The 21,594-nt window shown below is 37.6% G+C and overlaps 1 protein-coding gene across 1 annotated transcript in view; it reads left to right on the top strand.

Annotated features, from left to right (window-relative positions):
* The first annotated feature begins 5,395 nt into the window (after positions 1-5,395).
* Positions 5,396-21,594, top strand: part of HAT1 (histone acetyltransferase 1) — an 88,336-nt gene continuing 72,137 nt past the window's right edge. Inside the window, exon 1 of the mRNA XM_031960464.1 lies at positions 5,396-5,513. Within this exon, the coding sequence (XP_031816324.1) occupies positions 5,411-5,513 (103 nt within the window). The 5' untranslated portion in view covers positions 5,396-5,410. The remainder of the gene's footprint in view (positions 5,514-21,594) is intronic.

Here is a 21,594-nt window from a genome sequence, read left to right as displayed (position 1 = left end):
GATAATATCAACTCAAATTTAATATAGATTTAATATACTACTAATTTTAAAACCTATAGAATAGTTGATAGCAAAGTCAAATTAATATAATGAATGTGGAACAGAAGGTCAAGAATTTTAAAGGAAATCATGGAGGATGAAAACAAAAAGAGCGACTTCTATTTCCAGATCTCAAATTATACTTAAAGTAATAATTATCAAAACTATGGGCAAAATAGATTGCCTAACCAGGAAATAGTTCCAAATGCATGCATGCATGCAAAAAAAAAAAAACACAACAGATTATGTTTGATTAATCCATGACAATAAAATAAAGAAGTAAAAACTAATTACTCAACAAAAACTTTTGGTAAAAAATTTTATAGCAGTATAGCTTTTTAAAATAAGCTTAGGATCCACAATTGGCCACATGTTACCATAAATTTCACGTGGATAAATGTGTCTAAATATTTTTAATTGAAGATAATAGAATACTATCAATTGAAGCTGTAGGTAGATAGACAATTTTTATTTATTCAAGTAAATGAACTCACAGGAAGCAAAAACATGTTTTTCATAAACTGAATTGCTACAGCAAAAAAAAAAAGTATTTAAAATAAAATTTAATTTTTAAAATAAAAAAAATAGATTTGTGACAAAGAATTATTTTTAATAAACATTACTAACAGAAGTCTGACATCCAGTATCAAAAAGAAATTGGCTCAAATTTATCATATCCATTTCCAAACAGATAAAATGTCCCCCAGATTATAGACAGTTCTTGAAACAAGAAATACAAAGTCCATCTGAAACTATGACATCTACTAAAAGAATGCTCTAAACATTTAATTTCTTGCTTTGATTTTCATAACATACTTGCTTTTGACCAGGTTATCATTAATTAGCTTTGGGAAGAAAGTAATTCATCTCCAGGGTATACTATGTATCTAACAACTATATGGTAATTTTGAAAATGCTGAGTAAATGTTGCTACTGCATCTTTGTTTACTGTTTGACTTTGTAAGACTAGGCCATGCTAGGTAGATACAGTTCCTTGTAATTGAGTGACTAAATATGTTACATAACATTAGAAGCAACATGTAAGAAACCTATATTGTACCTATATATGGAAAACCTGAATTTGTGTCACAGTTCTGCCACTTATTTTCACATTTATTAAAATGTGAAAATTGTTGAAGATGTAAAGATAAAATTGAAAGCCCTCTACTCTCTGTGATCTCTTTTCTCCCAAGAAATTTTTATGTGACCCTGGGTATAAAAGCACATAAAGTAGGTATACAAATCAAACTTTCTTGATAATAAACCATAATTTTGTGACCTTCACATTTAGTTATGGGACTCCATATGGGGTCATGAACAATAGTTTTATAAGTTGGGATATCAAAATTAATACCAGGAAGTCTGAGTAGGGAGAAATCACTAACAAGGTGAAATGTAAAGACTTCATAGAGTAAACAACATTGGAACTGAGCTATGAAGAAAAATGGAGGGGATTCGTTCCAGGAATGGAGTAAAGCTTGTGAAAATGCATTAAAGCATAAAATGGAAAGCTGAATTCAAGAAACAGTAAGCAGTTATATTAGGATTTGAAAGCACATGAAGGAGAATAATATGAGATATAACTAGAGATATAGATTGAAGACATTTATGAACTAGCCTAAGAAGTCTTCATTTATTCTAAGGAATATAGGGAATACTGGAAGCTATTGAGCAGTGCAGTTAGTGGCAGTGCAGAGAGTCAGGGTGTGAGAATCCCTTTCTGGTCAGCACAGGTTCAATGTAAAAGAATTCACAAACCCAAAATATTAGCGGCAAAAATAGTTTATTGGCACTGAGAAGTTAATTCTGGCAGAGGAAAAAAAGATCCTAATAGAGAAATTCTGGCAGAGAAATAAAAAGGGGTTATCGCTGAGAAGAGAATGTCTTCCCAGTGGACAGGGGTCCTAGCAGGCAGCTATGCCAAGGAGAAAGCTATTCCCTGACAAGACATAGTCCTGCTTTGGGCCTCTGCAAATTGAGTTTAAAATTGCCTTTTTTATAAGAGATCAATTGAATGAAATTTCCCCAATGTTATCACTGCCCCCATGCCTAGATTTCTAGTTGAATGAGACCATTTAAATTCAAGCTAAATAGGAGTGATCCTGGACTAATTTTCAACTCAATAGAAGGTGCAGCTAGTCACCACCAAGTTAACAGGATGAAACCACTTTAATCTTGATTCCCTGAGGCAGGCGTCTTCCAGAGGAGAGAGTTCAAAGAGAGTTTCTCAAAAGTTCGTTCCCAGGCTTCCACCTCAAAGTCAGAGAGGACAGTTTCAGGGTACCCCCATCACAGTAACATGGGGATAATGATATATTGGCTAACCTTTTTTTTTTTTTTAAGAATTTTATAAAGAAATTTCACAGCACTGGGAGTCTTTGTAAGATTTGCTACAGTGAAGGCACTAATTTCTCTTAATGATTTCTTACATACAAAACTCAAATTTGATTGGTGACAGTTGTGCTTCTACCAAAACTACAGTGTTGGTATGTCTTTTAGAGTTTTGCCTTTTGGAGAGAGGTTAAAATTCTTTTGTAAGGTCAACATTTTGCTTATATAATAATAATAATAATACCCTCATCTTTTTGATTCAATGCCCTATATATAAAATCTAGGTCACAAAATGATAAAATAGAACTAGAAAGGACCTGAGAGGTCAAATCTCTGTTTCATAGATGAAGAAACCAAAGAGATTAACTTGCAAAAGGTCATACAGGAAATAGCAGCTCTGGGCTTTGAATCTAAATTCTCTGATAAAAAAAAAATCCAAGGCTCTTTGCAGTATAAAAAATTCAATTCAGGAAGTGTAAGTTCAGAAAAAAGAGGTGAATTGATCATGTAGAATGATTAAGGGATAACAGATGGACAGTTCTAATACTTGCAGTGTTAAGTAAACTATCTAAAACAAGGGTTCTTGATCTATGTGTGTCTATGTGTGTGAGAGAGAGAGGTGGACCCTTTTGGCAGTCTGGCACAGTCTATGATCCCCTACTCAGGACAAAGTTTTTAAAAACATAAAATAACACACATATGATTACAAAAGAAGTATGGAAATACAGTTATCAAAATATAGTTTGTTTTTTGTATGGGAGAAACTTATGAAGACTTCTCATGGGAATGTGGCCTTGAGACTTTACAATAACAAGTTGAACTATAGCTAAAAAAAAAAAAAATGCTGCAGGTGTTCCTTTGCCTTGGATGAACATTTCCCCTCCTGTTTCCCAAAACCTCTTAATTAGCATTTAAGTACTTCTTTAAAAGGCCGTGATGGCTTTGGGAATTCATAATAGAATTCTCTCATCTATTGTATAGCAGTTCTCTAAGGGAATTTAATTATTTACCAATATTCTTTTGCTTCTGAGATAGACTTCTGTGTTTAGAGTGTTTGGGGTTGAGGGGAAACTTCTAGTCTATTTGATCTTGTGTTTTGCAGTTTGTGCTTTGCACTACTCTCCTGACACATTGTCTGTTGGGAGTTGCTTTTTTCTGGAGATTGTAATAAATCCCTTTTTTGCCTTTTTTACCTAGAGTCTCTGATTTTAATTTGGGTAAGGGTCACTGTCCCACACATTTTAAAAATCATATACCTGAGGTTACTAACCTGATTTAGAGCTGTGCTTCCCAGCACATTAGTGAAGGAGTTGTAGAGGAATTATAAATGAGAGTCCAATAGAATGATTGCAATATATAGTAATCAGTTTTTAATTCAGTGACATATATAGTCTCAATGGAAAAGGAGAACTCTCAAATAAATAACCTAGCTCTGATTCTAGTTTTGGTGAGTGTCACAGCTTCAGTCATGGTTATATAATTCTTATCAAGGTTAAATGGGGGTGGGGAAGGACTTAAAGGAACTTGCTTCTTTTCTTTCCCTTCTCCAAACCTTCAAGTTTTGGTCCTTAAAGCCATCTGTGGTTTCATGCATGACTGAAATATGTAAATATTTTAAGAGGAGTCATTCCTATACAAACTATGTTCTTAAATGTTTCATTCTTCAAGAGAGTAAGCTATCTAGAACTATTAAATATTAATGAACACACAGTCCAAAATCAGCCCTTACCTCAAGGGCAGCCCCGAAATGAAACTCTCACTCTTTACTAGCTGTGTGATCCTGGACAAGTCACTCAACCCTGTGTGTCTCTTTTCCCATCTGTCAAATGAGCTGGAGAAGGAAATGGCAAATCACTCCAGTATCTTTACCAGTATCTTAGGGAACTTAAGAAACTCCCTCAGAGAAGCTCTCCCCTGAGACCCGCCCCAGGGAATAAAGATAAAATGGTTTCCTTTCTGTTATCTGGACCACTCCTACTTAGCCCGAGCTGGAGATCTCAGATATCAAACTCTACTGAGTTGGAGATTAGTCCAGGGACACTCATTCAATTAGAAGATTCTCTATTCTGATTTCGACTCAAACTGCTCCCAGCCCCCCACCAAGAGCTACCCCTATAACAAGCTTCTTTCAGCTCTATTCCTTGCATGGGCCAAAAGCAGATATCTTTATCTCTCTCACCTATTTCCTTAACAGGACCTTACCCCTCTTTACTTCTCTGTCGGGATTTCTCTGCTAGACTTTTACTTCTCTGTCGGGACCTTGTCACTAAAGAAGTCAGACTGCAAAACCTGACTTCCCAGTACAAATAAACTTCTCTTGTTAGTCTAACTTTTCCGATTTGTAAATTCATTTACGAAGCACCTGCACCTACCAGAAGGGAGTTCCAACCACTCCCTGCCCTGCACCGAACCTCATCATTACCTACTTGATAATACAAATCATTTGGAGCGTCTGATTCACCAAGGTCTGTGGTCCTAGTTTTAGACATATTGTACTTGTCACGGAGTAAGCGCTTAATAATTCTGGTTGCTAATTGATTACCCAAGAAATCATTACTTCAATGAATATTAGATACAGGGACAGGTACTTGCCGAGAGGCTTATTTACTGTTTGCTCAAAGAGCTCAAAAAAAAAAAAAAAAAAAAAGCATGTTAGCTTTGAAAGTTACAGGAGGAAATTCAGACAAGTCTGAGCACCCTTTTCTGCGATTTTGCTGTCCCACAGTAGCATCGGGTTTTCAGAATAGACGCCCAAAGAGAAAGCCTTTCCGGGAGGGGGGAAAGAGTTATTCATTTAAGTACTACAGAAACTCCTAAAGAGCAGCGCCCATTCATGGCATTTCCGCAGGGGCTGGAGATCCTTGACCTCCAGCTTCGCCTAGCCGGAGGACGAGCGTTTCAGTCCTGCGGTTGCTAAGCAACGGTAGGCAGTCAGCCTAGCAACAGCGGAGCGCGCCGAGTTCCTCGGCGCTTCCGCCCCCGGAGCCTACGGCCTGCGCGCTCAGAACGTTCGCTCCTCAGCCCGCCGGCCGTTCCGGGAATGGTCGGAAGTACGTCACTGTGGTGCGTTCACTTCCGAGCAGGGAGCGCGCGGGTTGATTCGTTCTCCTCGGCCGCTTCAGCCTGCTGCACGGAAATGGCGGGTAAGTTCCCGGGAAAAGTTTACCTAGGGGGGAAGGGGGCGGGGAGGCCTTGGGGACTGGATGCGGAGACGGCCGCTAAGGAGGTTCCAGCTGTCCGGAGGTGGGAGGAGGGGGTGGTCTCAGCGGCTTGTGTGCCCTGCCACTGGGGGGCAAGCTCCGAACTCTCGTCCTCCCTTCCCTGTCTCTCCTTTTCCTTCTCCCGCCGCGGTCCGGACCTCGGTACCACTGGGACCCTCTGTGTCCGGGGCGGCCGGGGTGTGGAGGTATAGGTTCGGCGGGAAGGTTCTCTCCCCCCTCCGCCGCCACTTCGGCGCGTATGGCCGGGCGATCGCCTTGCCCTTCCCCCTCGCCCCTGCCTCGTCCGTTCGGTGGCGAGCGCCCCTCCTCCCGTGGCTGACAGAGACACTTCCCTGTCCCCAGCTGCTCCAGGGATAGGAGACGCCTCGAGGCCCCGCCCCGAGCCTCTTTTCCCGCGGTTTCGGGGCCGCGGGCTCCGGGATGTCCGAGATGCTTACAGGCGCCCCCACCCTTCACCTCTGACTCTGAAGCCAACTTCAGTTTGGGGTCTCGGATGCTGGTTAGCTTTAAATAGATTTCACACCTTCCCCAAACCCTAGGCTTCTTTTAAGGGTACAAGTAGCAGTTATGGGAAAGCCCCCCAAAAACTTCTGTATTGAACCTATTTTGTCTTTTCCGTTCTCTCTCCACTTTGTGATAGTCTGCCTCGATTTGATTTTACCTCTGGTAGACGGCCTCCCAAGTGAAATAAAAGTACCTCGAGGGCTGGAACTTTTTTCAAACACGTTAACTTTGCATTATTTTTATCTTTGACTTCCTACTATAACCAAACTCAAAATTCCTTTTTCCATATTAGATTGTAATAAAACACAAATGGGATAGTTTATCCCATTAATTCAGAGTAGAGTTAAATTATAGTATTTAATATAGCTCATTTTTAAAGTTTTTATTTTATTTTATTGGCTTGTTATTGTTTAATTGTATCCCCTTGGGACTTTCTTGGTAAAGATACTGGAGTGATTTGCCATTTCCTTCTCCAGCTCATTTGACAGATGGGAAAAGAGACACACAGGGTTGAGTGACTTGTCCAGGATCACACAGCTAGTAAGTTCCTGAGATCTTGCTCAAGGATCAAGATCCTTGGTATAGGGTGTCCTATAATCGGATATGCTTTGAAATGGAAAGCATTTATTTGAGGAATTTGAATTGAGGAAGATGAGTCTTCCTGACTCCAGACCCAGCACTGTGCTAACTCACTGTCCAGTCTAGACAAAAAGCAAAATCGCCAGGCATTTTGAAAATCTACTGCCTAGGATGCAGCCTATATTTGATGGCCAGTAGTTGTTTGACCTTTGACACATTAATCTAGTATTGATAGATTTAAATGAGTACCTTTGAAATAATTTTATCCAATGTCCTCACTTTGCAGAGGACTTGAGCTTGGACTAGTACATAACAAGTTGGCAGAACTGTTACTGGAACCCTGATCTTCCATTTATAACCCACTGTTCTTTTCTCATTATACTTAATTCCCTCTCTGAATTTATATCCACATCTGTAAAATGGGCATGAGAATATTTACCCTGCCTTCCTTAATTCTCTAGGACTGTTGTAAGGCTTAAATGAAGGAATTTGTGTAAGATAATTTATACTATTTAAAGTAATATCTTTTGCTAAACATTGAAATAAAGAAATTAAGTAATTCATCATAACTATAATTGTGGTTTGGGTTTTCTTTTTTAGATTTTTAAAAATTTTAAACTTATAAGAAAAAAAATTACCATTTGTACAGCAGAATGTGAGAGGATTCAAAATATAAAGCAATAAATTTCCATTTCAAGAAAGCCTATAAAATGCATATACATTGTGTTAAGAGCTGTTCTTCTTTGCTTTCTTGTAAGTTTTCTTTTGTTCTCTGCTGTGTACTATTTACTTTATTTTTTTCCTTCCCCCCAAGAAGGCTACAATTAAGTGCAAATATATGTATGTACCTCTCTCCAATGATACACATACATATACTTATATACACAAATGTATATGTACATACAGATACTTACACATGCAGAAATATAGATATCTATAGACATGCACATATACATTCATTTGCATCTTTATAAGACTGTACTATTCTTGTCTGTTCTCTCTTTCTCTGAAAGTGGATAACATCTTGTATTCCAACCTTATACTCTCTAGTTATTTTAAATATTCAAAATAGTATTGAATAATATGGATGACATAGTGTACTTTTTCTTTTCATTAAATCTATTTTAGTTTTAACTTTGAGATCATGATTACTACCCCAGCTTTCTATTTTATCTTTATATCTCATTTCTTATCCCTCCTGATTCCTTTACTTATACTGGCAACCTTGCCCCTCTTATTCAACCTATCCCAACTCCACAAAGATAACTTCCTATCCTCTTTAACCTATCCACCTTTCCATGAGTCTCTCAATTATCCTTCTCTTCTCCCACCCTGTCTCTCTTTATCCTATTCTCATTAATCTACACACCTTTCTTTACCGTCTCCCCAATCCTTTCTCCCATCCTCTTATTTATTTAGAAGACTTCTATTTCCTTCTAAAATGTTATTCTCTCTAACCATGATCTGATATAAAAATTCCTGCCTTATCCTTTTCTCTCATCCTATCTCATTACCTTTTTGTTTCTTTCTGAACTTAGACTTTTATACCCTACTAGATAAATATGTATTTTTCCCTTAATCTATCCCCAATGAGAATGGGGTTCCAGAACTACCAGCTCTCCTTTTCCATCTAATTCCTGTGTCATTTCTTCCTTTCATACTTCATGCATATGAGATAGTTACTTATTTTAATCTTTTCCTACACAATTTTACTTTTTAAACTCACATCATATTCAGTTTTACCCCAGTCTTTGTTTCCAGCTACCCAATTACTAATGACAATTTTAGACATGCAATTTATGTTTCCAGGTTTAAAAGTTTGTCCTTATGAAATCCCTTGTAATTAGTCTTTGATGTTTACCTTACATTTCTTTTGGATCTTGTGTGTCAAATTTTCTATTAAGTTCAGATCTTTTTGCAACAAAATACTGAAAAGTCTGGCAATTTATTGAATGTCCTTTTTCCTCCCCATTCAGGTTCATGCTTAACTTTGCTGGCTATGTAATAGTGGTTTATAGTTCATTCTCTTATTCCTGCCTTAGTAGCTCAGAAAACTTATGTTTTCTTTAGGTTTTATTCTTTGCTACTTCACTAGTTCTCTTTAATGAACAACTTCTAGCTAAAATAAGGACCACTTATCCTGCTTTGCTGCAAATTAACCTGACTTAAAAGTTTTATTTTGTTACTATGTGTCTTTCCATATGCCCTTCTCTTACAACCTTGGTATTAATGTTGTTGAAAAACAAAATGATATGTATATGATACAGTTAATTAGGAATATTCTTTAAGTGAATTCAATTTGAAAAGAAGGATATATATATATATATATTACCAGATTTGTGTTTTCTTTGGAGTGATTTGAACGGAATTGATTTGTATATACAATTTTTATATTCTGAATCTAGGGGGGAATCAACATCAAGTTTCTAAAATTTGTATCCCAAATTTTTAATTTTAGATATAAAGAATCACATATTCCTTTACCTTCCTACTATAACCAGACTTGTAATTCCTTTTTCCCTTTTAGACTTTAATAAAGTCTAAATAAATACCTGTCTTGTTGATTCAAAGTAGAGTTGAACTAGAGTATTTAATATATTTAATTTTTACTAGGTTTAATAACACACTTTCCGTTTCAAAGCATATACGATTATAGGACATCTTATACCAATATAGATACCTATATACACCCTATACCAAAAATATCTATATAGGACACACATACCAAACCATAGACTAGATCTAGAAAGTACTATCTAATCCAATGCTCTCATTTTATACTTGAGGAAATAGTTGCAGAAAAATTCATTCATTTTATCAGGGTAATCTTGTCAAGTCTCTGTAAAGGAAGGCAATGCTCATTTTTCTTGTTGTAATATACATATATGGGGGCCGGGGGAGTGGAGGGGATAAGGCCTTATATAATGTCTGTTTTGTGCCTGGCACTGTGCTAAATACTTTTTTTTTTTAATTCAGTTTTTTTTTTTTTAAATCATCATAACAATTGTGGGAGATAAGTGCTATTATTATTCCCATTTTATAGTTGCAGAAACTGAAGAAAACAGTAGTCAAATGACTTGTCCAGGGTCACACAGCTAGGCTGTATATGAGATCTGATTCAAGCATTGGTCTTCCTGCTTCTAGGCTATAATGTTCTATATGGATAGAGACAAGTGATTTAATTTTATTTCAGAGACTAGTTATCCAACCAGTAGAATAATTATTTCTATTTAAAACTTGTGTTTGATGTATCCCAAGCTCATTTTATACATTATTGTTAAGTATATACATTGAGGTCTTGAATGAAGAGGAATTTGATTGATATTTTCATAGGTAGTCTGTCCTGTTTTCTAAGAAAACTGCCTGCAAAACTCAGTTGTTTTAATTGATATGTTTTCTATGATTTTCTAAACATTGTGTATCTTCAAGAATAGAATTATAAAATTTTAGTGCTTAAAAGAAAGTTGGATAAAATCTAGTCATAGAATTTTATCTTTTGTAAATGAAATCTGGAAATTTTACTTGATTTATATAGATTTATATATTATCCTGGACTTAAAACACCAAATAAAATGAGCATTTCCATTACAATATGTAGAATGAGTAACAATACAAATATTGTGCACGAAGCTACAAATCTTTTTTGACATACAATTTACTTTTCCTGTTAAGTATATAGTAGATTCGACATTTAATTTTCAAAGCTGTCCTTTTTGTTTTTCTTCTAGTCTAACTTCTTTTTTGTTCCTGGGTATTTAAATGTTTCACTGACTCCCAGCTTCCCTTCCTCTCTCTTTCCTTCTTCCTTCCCTCTTTTCCCTACTAACTTCTTTCTCCTTTCCTATTCTCTCTCTTTTCTCCCTTTTCCCTTTCCTCCTTCCTTTCTTTTCTTCTTTCCTTTCTCCCTCCCTCCCTTCTTTCCTTCCTTCCATGCTGTTAATAGCCTACCCCATTTGGATTTGGAAGGAAAAAACCATTGCACCAAATATGTATGTCAAGCAAAATAAATCCTGGTCATTTCTAAAAATGTATATTTCATTCTGCACATTGAGTCCATTGCTTCTGTCTAAGGAAATGAGTAGTATGCTTCATCACTGGTTCATTGAATCTGATAAGGTTAGTCTCCCCTAGATTCCCGATGGTGAGGGAACCAAATGATGAGGTGAGTGGCAAGTTTGAGGTTCAGAAAACCAAATTAAGAGGTTTGGCTCCACTAGAGTCTCTTAGGATTCAGCATAGGGCAGGGAGTTGTGGGAATCCCTACTGGCAGTGCAGCGGTCCTTAGTAAATGAATTTACCCACCTGAAAAGCTAGACTGGTAAAAGAAATTTTTTATTGGCATTGGGAAGTCAGCCTTTGCTCTGCATTAATAGAAAGACTGAATTCCTTGGTGGCAAGGTCCTGACAGAAGTTTCTGGCAGAGAAATCCTAACAGGGAGGTATAAAGTCTTGTTTGTACAAGAGAATAACACAATCTTCCCAGCCCCCCAGGCTTAAAACCCAAATGATATACTATCTCTCTTGCCCCCATATCCAATCTGTTGCCATCCTTCTCTTCTATGATACTACCACAATAGTGCAAAGTCAGGTCAACTCTGACCTGAATTATTGTAATACTAATAGAATACCTAAGGTGGTGGATCTTCCTGCTTTGTGTCTTTAGGAATTCCAGTCCATCCTATATTTTAGTCACCAAATGATTTTCTTAAATTGGTCCCACCTTGTCACTGCCCCCCCCCCCAGACTGTCTTCTCCCTCAATTTAGTAAACTCTTAGAGCTCCCTATTGCTTTCAGTATCAAAAACAAAATTCTTTTTGCACTCAAAGCCATTTATAACCTAACTTCATATTTTCCAATCTTTTAATTATTTTTTTCTCAATAATATTTTATTTTTCAAGTTCCAACTAAAATCCCATCACTTTCCCAACCTCTCTTTCTTCTAGCTCCTCCCATCTGTTGTTTCTTATTTTTCCTATATATGGCTTGTTATTTGTTTACTTATTGTCTCCACCATATAGTATGTCATCCTTGAGGGCAGAAACTGTCTTTTTTTTTTCTTTTCTTTTCTTTTCTTTTGTTTTCTTTTCTTTTCTTTTCTTTTCTTTTTTTGTATCCCCTAAGTTTAGCTTAGTTCCTTGGAATAGTAGGTAATTAGTAAATGTTTATTAACTAACTCATTAACTTTGACCCCTTTCCATAGTTTTAAATAGTTTTCTCTTCCTGACTTTTCTTTGGTGCTTCCTGAGAAGTGGGGTGAAAGGAAAGGTGGGGGTGAAAAAGGAGATGAGATGATCATGCCCTCCCTGACATCTCAGGAAGGGAGATGAAAAGCACCAAAGGGAAGTGGGGATTGCTAGCGGGTTTCTGGGCTGAAGGGTTTTATTAGAAACAGGTATGCACAAACCCATCAGCTTGGGAGGTATTACAGAAGCACATAGCAATAGCGCAGAGACTATTAGTGATGACTCTCCCCACAGTCATTGCAGGCTCAATGTGGTGTAACAAACATGAATTGTACATGCAAGTAGTGATATAACAAACAATATAAATCAACATGGTGTTGTAAAAGATTTCCAGAAGTCCTAGAAGGAGGGTATGTAAACAACAGTCATACATACAGCTTCTTCAGCAGCCAAGAGATAGTCCAAAACCAATCTATTGTCCATTGCTTCACGTGTCAGAGAATCCAATGATCCCCCCAAGTTTTTGAAGTCCTGCAACAGTCTTTTTATGTGTTAGGGAATCCAATGATTCCAGCAGATTTTGAAGTCCTGCAACAGTCTTATCATTTCTCAGAAAATCCAATGATTCCTGAGGGTTTTCAAGTCCTACAACATTCTTATCATGTCTCAGAGAATCCAATGATTCCTGAGGGTTTTCAAGTCCTACAACATTCTTATCATGTCTCAGAGAATCCAATGATTCCTGAGGGTTTTCAAGTCCTACAACAGTCTTATGTCTCAGAGAATCCAATGATTCCTGAGAGTTTTCACGTCCTACAAGAATCTTATCATGTCTCAGAGAATCCAGTGATTCCTGAGAGTTTTGAAGTTCAAGAATTTTTGATGTCCACGATTCAAACGTCATAACTGCCATGCTCTTTCAGTGGGGGCACAGTTAGCAACATAACCACCCAATGTTTCTTGGGTCTTTTCCTTCGTTTCAAGGGTCTGCTCCGTCTTTCTGTGATGGACGAGGCAAATACGGCTTGTTGGCACCCATCTGATTCCTTCTCCACCTGTAGAGACACAAGCAAACCCTCTCCCCCTAGCAGTTAACCTATCTGGTCCCTTCTATTCACCACTTTCTGGGTCTCTCCACATCACCTGGAGATTATTTAAAGATAGTGGAGCTGCTCGCACTGGACACTGCCCTTCTGGTGGGTTATATAACCTGTCTGCTGGATCTAGTGCATCTTTGTCAAAAATCAAGAAGTTAATAGTATAAAGAGCTAGATTTAGAAGTTCTCTAGGGTTACCCATGGCTCCCCCTTTGTTTTGTTTTTGGAGGAGCGTCTTAATGTCTCTGTTTCTCCTCTCTACTATTGACCGTCCTTGAGGATTAAAGGGTATGCCAGTAGTGTGTAAAATCTTATACTGTGCACAAAAGTGTGCAAAATGTTTAGAAGTATATGCAGGTCCATTATCTGTTTTTATGGCTTGTGGCACACCCATAATTGCAAATGCTTGGATAAGGAATTCAGTGACCACTCCAGCCCTCTCTTTTGCTGCTGGTATTGCAAAAGTGAATCCTGAAAAGGTGTGTCTACCACGACATGGATAAAAGACAGGTGACGAAAAGATTTATAATGGGTCACATCTATTTGCCAAATTTCATTGGATCTCAAACCAGGAGGGTTCTTCCCTGGAGGCAGTATAGGAGTGTGGAAAGGAAGGCAAGCTGTACAGGCTTTTACTATGCTCCTAGTTTCCTCTCTTGTAATTCCAAATTGCAAACGTAAAGCTCGAGCAGCCTGGTGATATTTAGAATGAGATTCTTGGGCTGCCTGAAATAAAGGAGTATTGTCCTTTAAATTTCCATCAAAAATAGGACCTGGAAGTCAGCTGCTATGAGAGTAGACATGCAGATATAAATCTTACTTGGATGCTTTCTCACTTGTTCTTTAAGTTCTTTAAAGAGCTGATATATATTAGAGGCTACAAAATTTATTTGGGCTGTGGCAATTCTTTGTACCACATTTGTACTGAATAGACCGAATCAGATATTATATTTATATCTCCTGGATAATAAGTAAGAGCTAGAATGATTGCATACAATTCATTCTGCTGAGTGGACTGAAAAGGGGTTCTGACTGCTCTCTTTATAGGTAAATCACAAGAACTCGTATTTGGATGCATCTATAAAGATAGCTGGTCCTTTAAGAGGAACTTTAGAAACCTTTTCTTCAAGAATCCATCACCAATTACATAATAGTCTGGTTATCTTTAATGGAAACCCGTGTGTAAAATTTGGAGCCATGGCTAATAAAATTTGCCATTCTGGGATGGTCTCACAGCACACATTAATTTGTATATTAGTATAAAAGGTGTATATCTTGTCAGGTCTTGTCCCAGGTAATTGTACTGCTTGCTTAATGGCCTTTAATAAAATTCTAGCCACAAGCACTGGGTAAGGAGTAAGGCTTTTATCTGGTTGTGCTGGGAGGTTCACCCACTCTCTCACACTGTCTCCTTGATGAAGGACTGCTGTGGGTGCCTCTTGTGTAGCAAAAACTGATATTTCCCAGGGTTTTTGAGTGACTCTTTCAACTACATTGGATAAAACCAGTTCAGCTTCTCTGAAAGCCTCTTGAGCTTCTTTGGTAAGCTGATGTGGTAAATTTAAAGCAGTGTCTCCCCTTAAAATGTCATATAATGGTTGCAGTTGATAGGTAGTTAAGCCTAACACTGGATACATCCATTGGATATCTCCTATCAATTTCTGAAAGTCATTTAAGGTGTTTAGCTTCTCTGTTCTTAAGGATAGTTTTTGTACTGTAAGCACCTTAGGGTATACTTCATATCCTAAATATTGAAAAGGAGCATGTCTTTGAATTTTTTTTTGGAGGTATGTACAATTTGTAGTTCCTTAGTGTTTCTATGGTCTTTTGTAGACATGCTTCTAATATTTGTTTCTCAGGTGCACATCCCAATATATCATCCATATGATGTAATAACATTACTTTTGGAAATGCTTTTCTTACTGGAGTAAGAGCAGCAGCAACATACATTTGACACATAGTGGGGCTGTTTTTCATTCCCTGTGGCAAAACTGTCCATTCATATCTTTTATAAGGCTCAATTAAGTTAACACTGGGCATTGAAAAGGCAAATCTTTTCATATCCTCCTTACCTAGAGGGATAGAATAGAAACAATCCTTAATGTCTATAACCCAAAGAGGCCATTTTCTAGGCAATTGAGTAGGAGATGGAAGCCCAGGCTGAAGAGTTCCCATAGTTTCCATCTGTTCATTTACCTTTCTTAAATCAGTCAACATCCTCCATTTTCGAGATTTCTTTTTTTACAACAAATACTGGGGAATTCCAAGGACTTAGAGAAGATTGTAAGTGTCCTTGGTCAAGTTGCTCCTGTATTATATCTAATAAGGCCTGAATCTAATAAGGCTACCTAAGGGCTACTGTTCTATCCACACTGGTGTATTAGTTTTCCGTTGGATAGGAACAGGTGAAAGTGTTGGCAGGCCTTCAACAGCAGCCCTGCCTAAAAAACTGAAGTACTCATTTTTAATTGTTGTAAAATGTCTTTTCCACAGATTGATAGGGATTTTTTCAACTATAAAAGGAGCAAAAACTCCTGTTTTGCCTTCAAAAGTCCATCTCAAAGGGGTAGCACTAACTTCAGCTATTATTGATCCTCCTATGCCAGACATGTAGGTGTCTACTTTAATCTGAGCCAGTTGGAACTTCTAATGACTGTACAATCTGAACCAGTGTCTATCAATCCTTCTAATGGTATACCATTTATATAGATAGTGAGCATAGGTCGGTCAGCTGTCACAGAAGCTGTCCAGTATATTCCTGGATTTTGTTGCTTGGAGTCAGAATCTGGGTGACTATCACCAGATTGCTTATTAGGAGTCTGTCTCAGTAAACTTGATGCTACTACTTCTCCTGGGTGATAAGTCACACATTGTCTACCTGTATTAGTGACTGGGATATTATCTACACATTACCCAGTTTCCCATATCAGTGTATGGATGGACACTGTTTTGTACATACTCTCAGGAGGTGAAATGGTCAAGCCTACTGTGCCTTGAGCCAAGGAATCCATAAGCTGGAGAGGAACAGATTTCGCTTCTCCAAGGGGTCTCTCAGTTGTCCCAGCTGCATACAACTCTATTCTCCCCAATTGTAATCCCTTTCTCACATCAGATGGCTTCCTGACTGATTGGTCATGTATGGGTACTGGACTTCTAGGCACTCTCTGGGTGTAGCATCAGCTGCCATCATGCCCCAAGTGTTTTTTGCCTGGGCTCTGGAGCTGGGCCCCTCATCCCGTTTCCCTGAATCAGTCTACATTCTGAGGCCCAGTGGAAGCCTTTGTTGCATTTTGGACATGGGGTATTGGGTCTTATTCTCCCACCCTGTTTTCTCATTCAGTCTCTATACCAACATTGAGCTTTCAGACTTTACCACACTGAAAGCATTGATGAGTATCCCTGGAAGTCCCTTGCCAGAAGGGACCCTGTCTTCCCATGTTGGGATCTTGGGAAGTCTGCATCATAACCTGGCTATAAAAGGCATTTGTGCCCACTGTGGCATAGCGTCTTGTGATTTCCTCTAAAGGAGCATCCTTGTGCAGTCCTAGTATAATTCTTCTACATACCTCATTAGCATTTTCTTTAGCAAGTTGCCTTATCGAAATGTCTGTTGCTGTATTTTTGCCATTAGTTCGTATAATAACTGTTTGCAGATGTCCCACAAAATCAGCAAAGGGTTCATTTGGCCCTGTGTTATTTTTGTGAAGGCTTCACCCTTGTCATTTTTCTTGTGGAGGTAAGCTCATGCTTTGATAGCAACAGCAGCAATTTGCTCATATGCTGCTATGGAGTAATTAATCTATACTGAGATGTCTCCATAAGAACCTACACCTAGTTGGTCATAGGTGATTGAAGTATTACCTCCATTTTGACTATTTTGTTGGGCTTGTATCCTACAGAGCTCACTATATTCAGAAAGCCACAAGAAGTTTTGTTCAGGTTCTAGGCATACCCTTGCTATAGATTTCCAGTCACTAGGGGTTAAGACTTCATAAGCAAAAACATCTTAACATAAGCTGATGTAATCCCATAAAGAGTGCAAGCCTTTTTCAGGTCTTTGAGGATTTCTATATCAAAAGGAGCCTATCTTCTACTTTCTTGACCTGAAGAGTTAAACTGTTGAATCACAGGATAGATTTGTAGTTTTTAACTCGCCTATATTCTTCCCTTCCTCTGTGGCTTTAAATACTGCCTTTTGCAGTCTACTCATAGGAGGAGGTGGTTGCTGGGGGTGAGGTGCTGGTGCCACCACTGTCCCTCCCACTACTCCTCCTCCCTCTACCCCTGAAGGTGGAGTTGATGGGGAAGGGTCAATTGTCTGCTCTTTAGGCAGGGTTGAAGCTTCCTAGTGAGATGGAAAATTACCACACCCTTGAACCTCACTTAAATCTCCATGCCCTGTGGGGATATGGTCATTAATCTATTCATGTCTTCCTCTTTTTCCTCACACTTCCTCATCTGGCTGTTCCTAGAACTTTTCTTTTTTCTATAACTTGGAGGATTCTTTAAGGCCAACTGTATTATGTTGTATGCATAGAAAGCTTTGATGGAAATTGAAGGAGGACTTTTATCATCTTTTATCATCGTAGTATTCAAATAGTTGTTGTCCTACCAGCTTCCAGTTATCTGGCGTAATTTGTTCTTCCTCTAAGAACCGAGGGGACTTGGGTTCTAATGTACCCAAGAGTCTAGTGATCTGTTCCCAAGTTATAATTAAGCCTTGTTCTTGATCAAGTTATGCATGCTTTCGATAGCACCAAGGGGATGTGGGTTCTAATGTACCCAAGAGTCTAGTGATCAGTTCCCAAGTTATAATTAAGCCTTTTTCTTGATCAAGTTACGCATGCTTTCTATAGTGCCCCTTTGGGCTGGGGGTGGGGCTGGGGATGGAGGAGAATCTTTTCCTAACATCTGCCCCATTTCAGCCAGAAAAGGTTACAAGTTTAGCTCTTAACAAAGTAAGTTCCCTGTTTGTCTATTAAAATACTCTCCTAATTTCCTGGTCACCAGAGACTTCTTCAGTGGAAGTAGGGTCCTTGGCCCCACATTGGGTGCCAAAATGTGATGACCACGTTCGCACCTCGAGACTTTAGAATCAGCTGGAGTCAGGATAAGCAATCTTTATTTTTTTTCGAAGCCAGAGGAGAGAGCGTGGACACAGGAATCTCCTCTTTCTTCTCTGGCCTGGAGCCACCTTGCTAGTCCTACTCCATCTTCTAAATCCTGCACCCAATTCTCTCTATATGCCAACAGATCAAGCCTGCACATAGTGGGCAAGGCCATTCTTTTTCCAAGCATATGCTAATAGAGTGTTGTCCAATTTCTAATTAGCCTTAAGTGTGCCCACCTCAGTGCATCAACTCAGTTTCAGCCTATTACAATTTCTTAGAGAACAATAATATTCCATAACATTCATATACCACAACTTATTCAGCCATTCTCCAATTGATGGGCATCTACTCAGTTTTCAGTTTCTAGTCACTACAAAAAGGGCTGCCACAAACATTTTTGCATATAGAGGTCCTTTTCCCTTCTTTAAGATCTCTTTGGGATATAAGCCCTGTAGTAACACTGCTGGATCAAAGGGTATGCACAGTTTGATAACTTTTTGAACATAGTTCAAAATTGCTCTCCAGAATGGTTGGATGCGTTCAGAATTCCACCAAAAATGCATCAGTGTCCCAGTTTTCCCACAATCCCTCCAACATTCATCATTATCTTTTCCTGTCATCCTGGCCAATCTGACAGATGTGTAGTGGTATCTCAGACTTGTCTTAATCTGCATTTATGTGATTAATAATGATTTGGAGCTAGAAATAGTTTTAATTTCTGCATCTGACTATTGTCTGTTCATATCATTTGACCATTTATCAATTGGAGAATGGCTTGATTTCTTATAAATTAGAGTCAGTTCTCTATATGTTTTGGAAATGAGGACTTTATCAGAACCTTTAACTGCAAAAATGTTTTCCCACTTTATTGCTTCCCTTCTAATCTTGTCTGCATTAGTTTTATTTGTACAAAACCTTTTCAATTTAATATAATCAAAATTTTCTATTTTGTGATCAATAATGATCTCTAGTTCTTCTTTTGTCATAAATTCCTTCCTTCTCCACAGGTCTGAGAGGTAAACTATCCTATCTTCTTCTAATTTATTCTTTTTTAAAAAAATTTTTTTTTATTTAATAGCCTTTTATTTACAGGTTATATGTATGAGTAACTTTACAGCATTAACAATTGCCAAACTTCTTATTCCAATTTTTCACCTCTTACCCCCTACCCCCTCCCCCAGATGGCAGGATGACCAGTAGATGTTAAATATATTAAATTAGATACACAATAAGTATACATGACCAAACTGTTATTTTGCTGTACAAAAAGAATCAGACTCTGAAATATTGTACAATTAGCTTGTGAAGGAAATCAAAAATGCAGGTGGGCATAAATATAGGGATTGGGAATTCAATGTAATGGTTTTTAGTCATCACCCAAAGTTCTTTCTCTGGGCGTAGCTGGTTCAGTTCATTACTGCTCCATTGGAAATGATTTGGTTGATCTCATTGCTGAGTATGGCCAGGTCCATCAGAACTGGTCTTCATATAGTATTGTTGTTGAAGTATATAATGATCTCCTGGTCCTGCTCATTTCACTCAGCATCAGTTCGTGTAAGTCTCTCCAGGCCTTTCTGAAATCATCCTGTTGGTCATTTCTTACAGAACAATAATATTCCATAATATTCATATACCACAATTTATTCAGCCATTCTCCAACTGATGGGCATCCATTCAGTTTCCAGTTTCTAGCCACTACAAAGAGGGCTGCCACAAACATTCGTGCACATATAGGTCCCTTTCCCTTCTTTATAATCTCTTTGGGATATAATACTCTTAAAGAAATTGAATCCTGGGAAAGAATTTGCAGGAAAATTGGAAAACAATCTGAAAGAAATTAGGTTTAGACTGACAGCTTAGATCAAATTCCACAATATATTCAAAGTGAGTATTAGAGCTGTTACCCACACACACAAAAATTAGGAATAAATCTGATTATTTGCCTTCCCTTGATGAATAGTGGGACTTAAAATCTTAAACACACTAAGACTTTTGGAGAATCTTCTGAATATAGACAAATTGAAGAAATTTATAAAACCAAAAGCCATTCTCCTGTAGAGAAATGATCAAATGATATGAACAAACAGCTTTCAAAAGAATTGTAAATGACTAACAACCTTACAGAAGAATGCTCCAAATTATTTTTATAAGAAATCCAAATTACAACTTCAGGGTTTTACCTTAAAACTAACAAATTGGCAAAGCCTACAAAAACAGAAGTCACTTTTGGAGAGATTATAAAAAACGAAATGGCATTCAAATGAATGCCTTATTGATAACTTTGTGAATTGGTCCAACCATTCTGGAAAGCAATTTGAAAAGTGACTGACACATTCATGTTCTTTGACATGATAAATCTCCATTGTGAGGAATATATCTGGAGGACATTGATAAAAAGAAAGGCCCCATAATGTACCAAAATATAACAATATTCTTTATGGTATCACAGAACTGAAAATAGATTATGCTTTTTAACTAAGGATTATCTTAAATTGATATATGCATATAATGTATTGTTTACTATGCTAAAAGGAATAATCAGCATGCTATATATAGACAAAGGTTTTGATGAACTGATGCAAATGAAATAAACAGAACCAGAAAAACAATGAACATACATAATTGCTACTGTAGTAATGTAAGTAAAAAAACAAATAAAATAAAACTGAATTCTTCAAAATTATAGTGATCAAGAGCTTGGCTTCAGAGATAGATATTACCTCCTTTACCTGACTAATTTTTTTTTTTTCTTGGTCAGGCAGTTGAATTTAAGTAACTTGGCCAGGTCACACATTTCGGAAGTGTTAAGTATCTGAGGCTGGATTAGAACTCAGGTCCTTGTGACTTCTTGGCCTTATGACTATCCACTTTGCCATCTAGTTGCTCCAACCCCACTATATTTTGTAACAGTGGGGGCAACCATGAAGATGATACACTGTATGTAATGCTATACTTGATTATTGGTTAGTTTGGAGAATGTTTTTCTCAACTTCCTCTATTTATTATGGGGTATAGTTCTCTGGGAGAGGAGGTAAATGAATAAATGTAGTGGAAATACAGGTAATATAAATAAGAAAAGGTCTCAGTATAGTTTTTTGGAAAAACAAAATACTGTATAACTGCATATATATATATAAAAGCTTTTTATTTACAAAACATATGCATGGGTAATTTTTCAACACTGACCCTTGCAAACCCTTTTGTTCCAACTTTTCCCTTCCTTCCCCCCACCTTCTCCCCTAGCTGGCAGGTAGTCCAATACATGTTAAATACAATATATGTATAAATATATATAGTTATTTTGCTGCACAAGAAAAATCAGATTTAGAAAGAAAGTAAAAATAACCTGAGAAGGAAAACAAAAATGCAAGTAGACAATAACAGAAGGAGTGGAAATGCTATGTTGTGGTCCACACTCATTTCCCAGAGTCACTGGGTGTAGCTGGTTCTCTTCATTACTGAACAATTAGAACTGATTTGGATCATCTCATTATTGAAGAGAGCCACATCCATCAGAGTTGATTATCA

This window comes from Sarcophilus harrisii, chromosome 3 (assembly GCF_902635505.1).
Source record: "Sarcophilus harrisii chromosome 3, mSarHar1.11, whole genome shotgun sequence".
Lineage (NCBI taxonomy): Eukaryota > Metazoa > Chordata > Mammalia > Dasyuromorphia > Dasyuridae > Sarcophilus > Sarcophilus harrisii.
The sequence above is the reverse complement of the archived record's forward strand: the minus strand, read 5'-3'. Positions and strand labels throughout refer to the sequence as shown.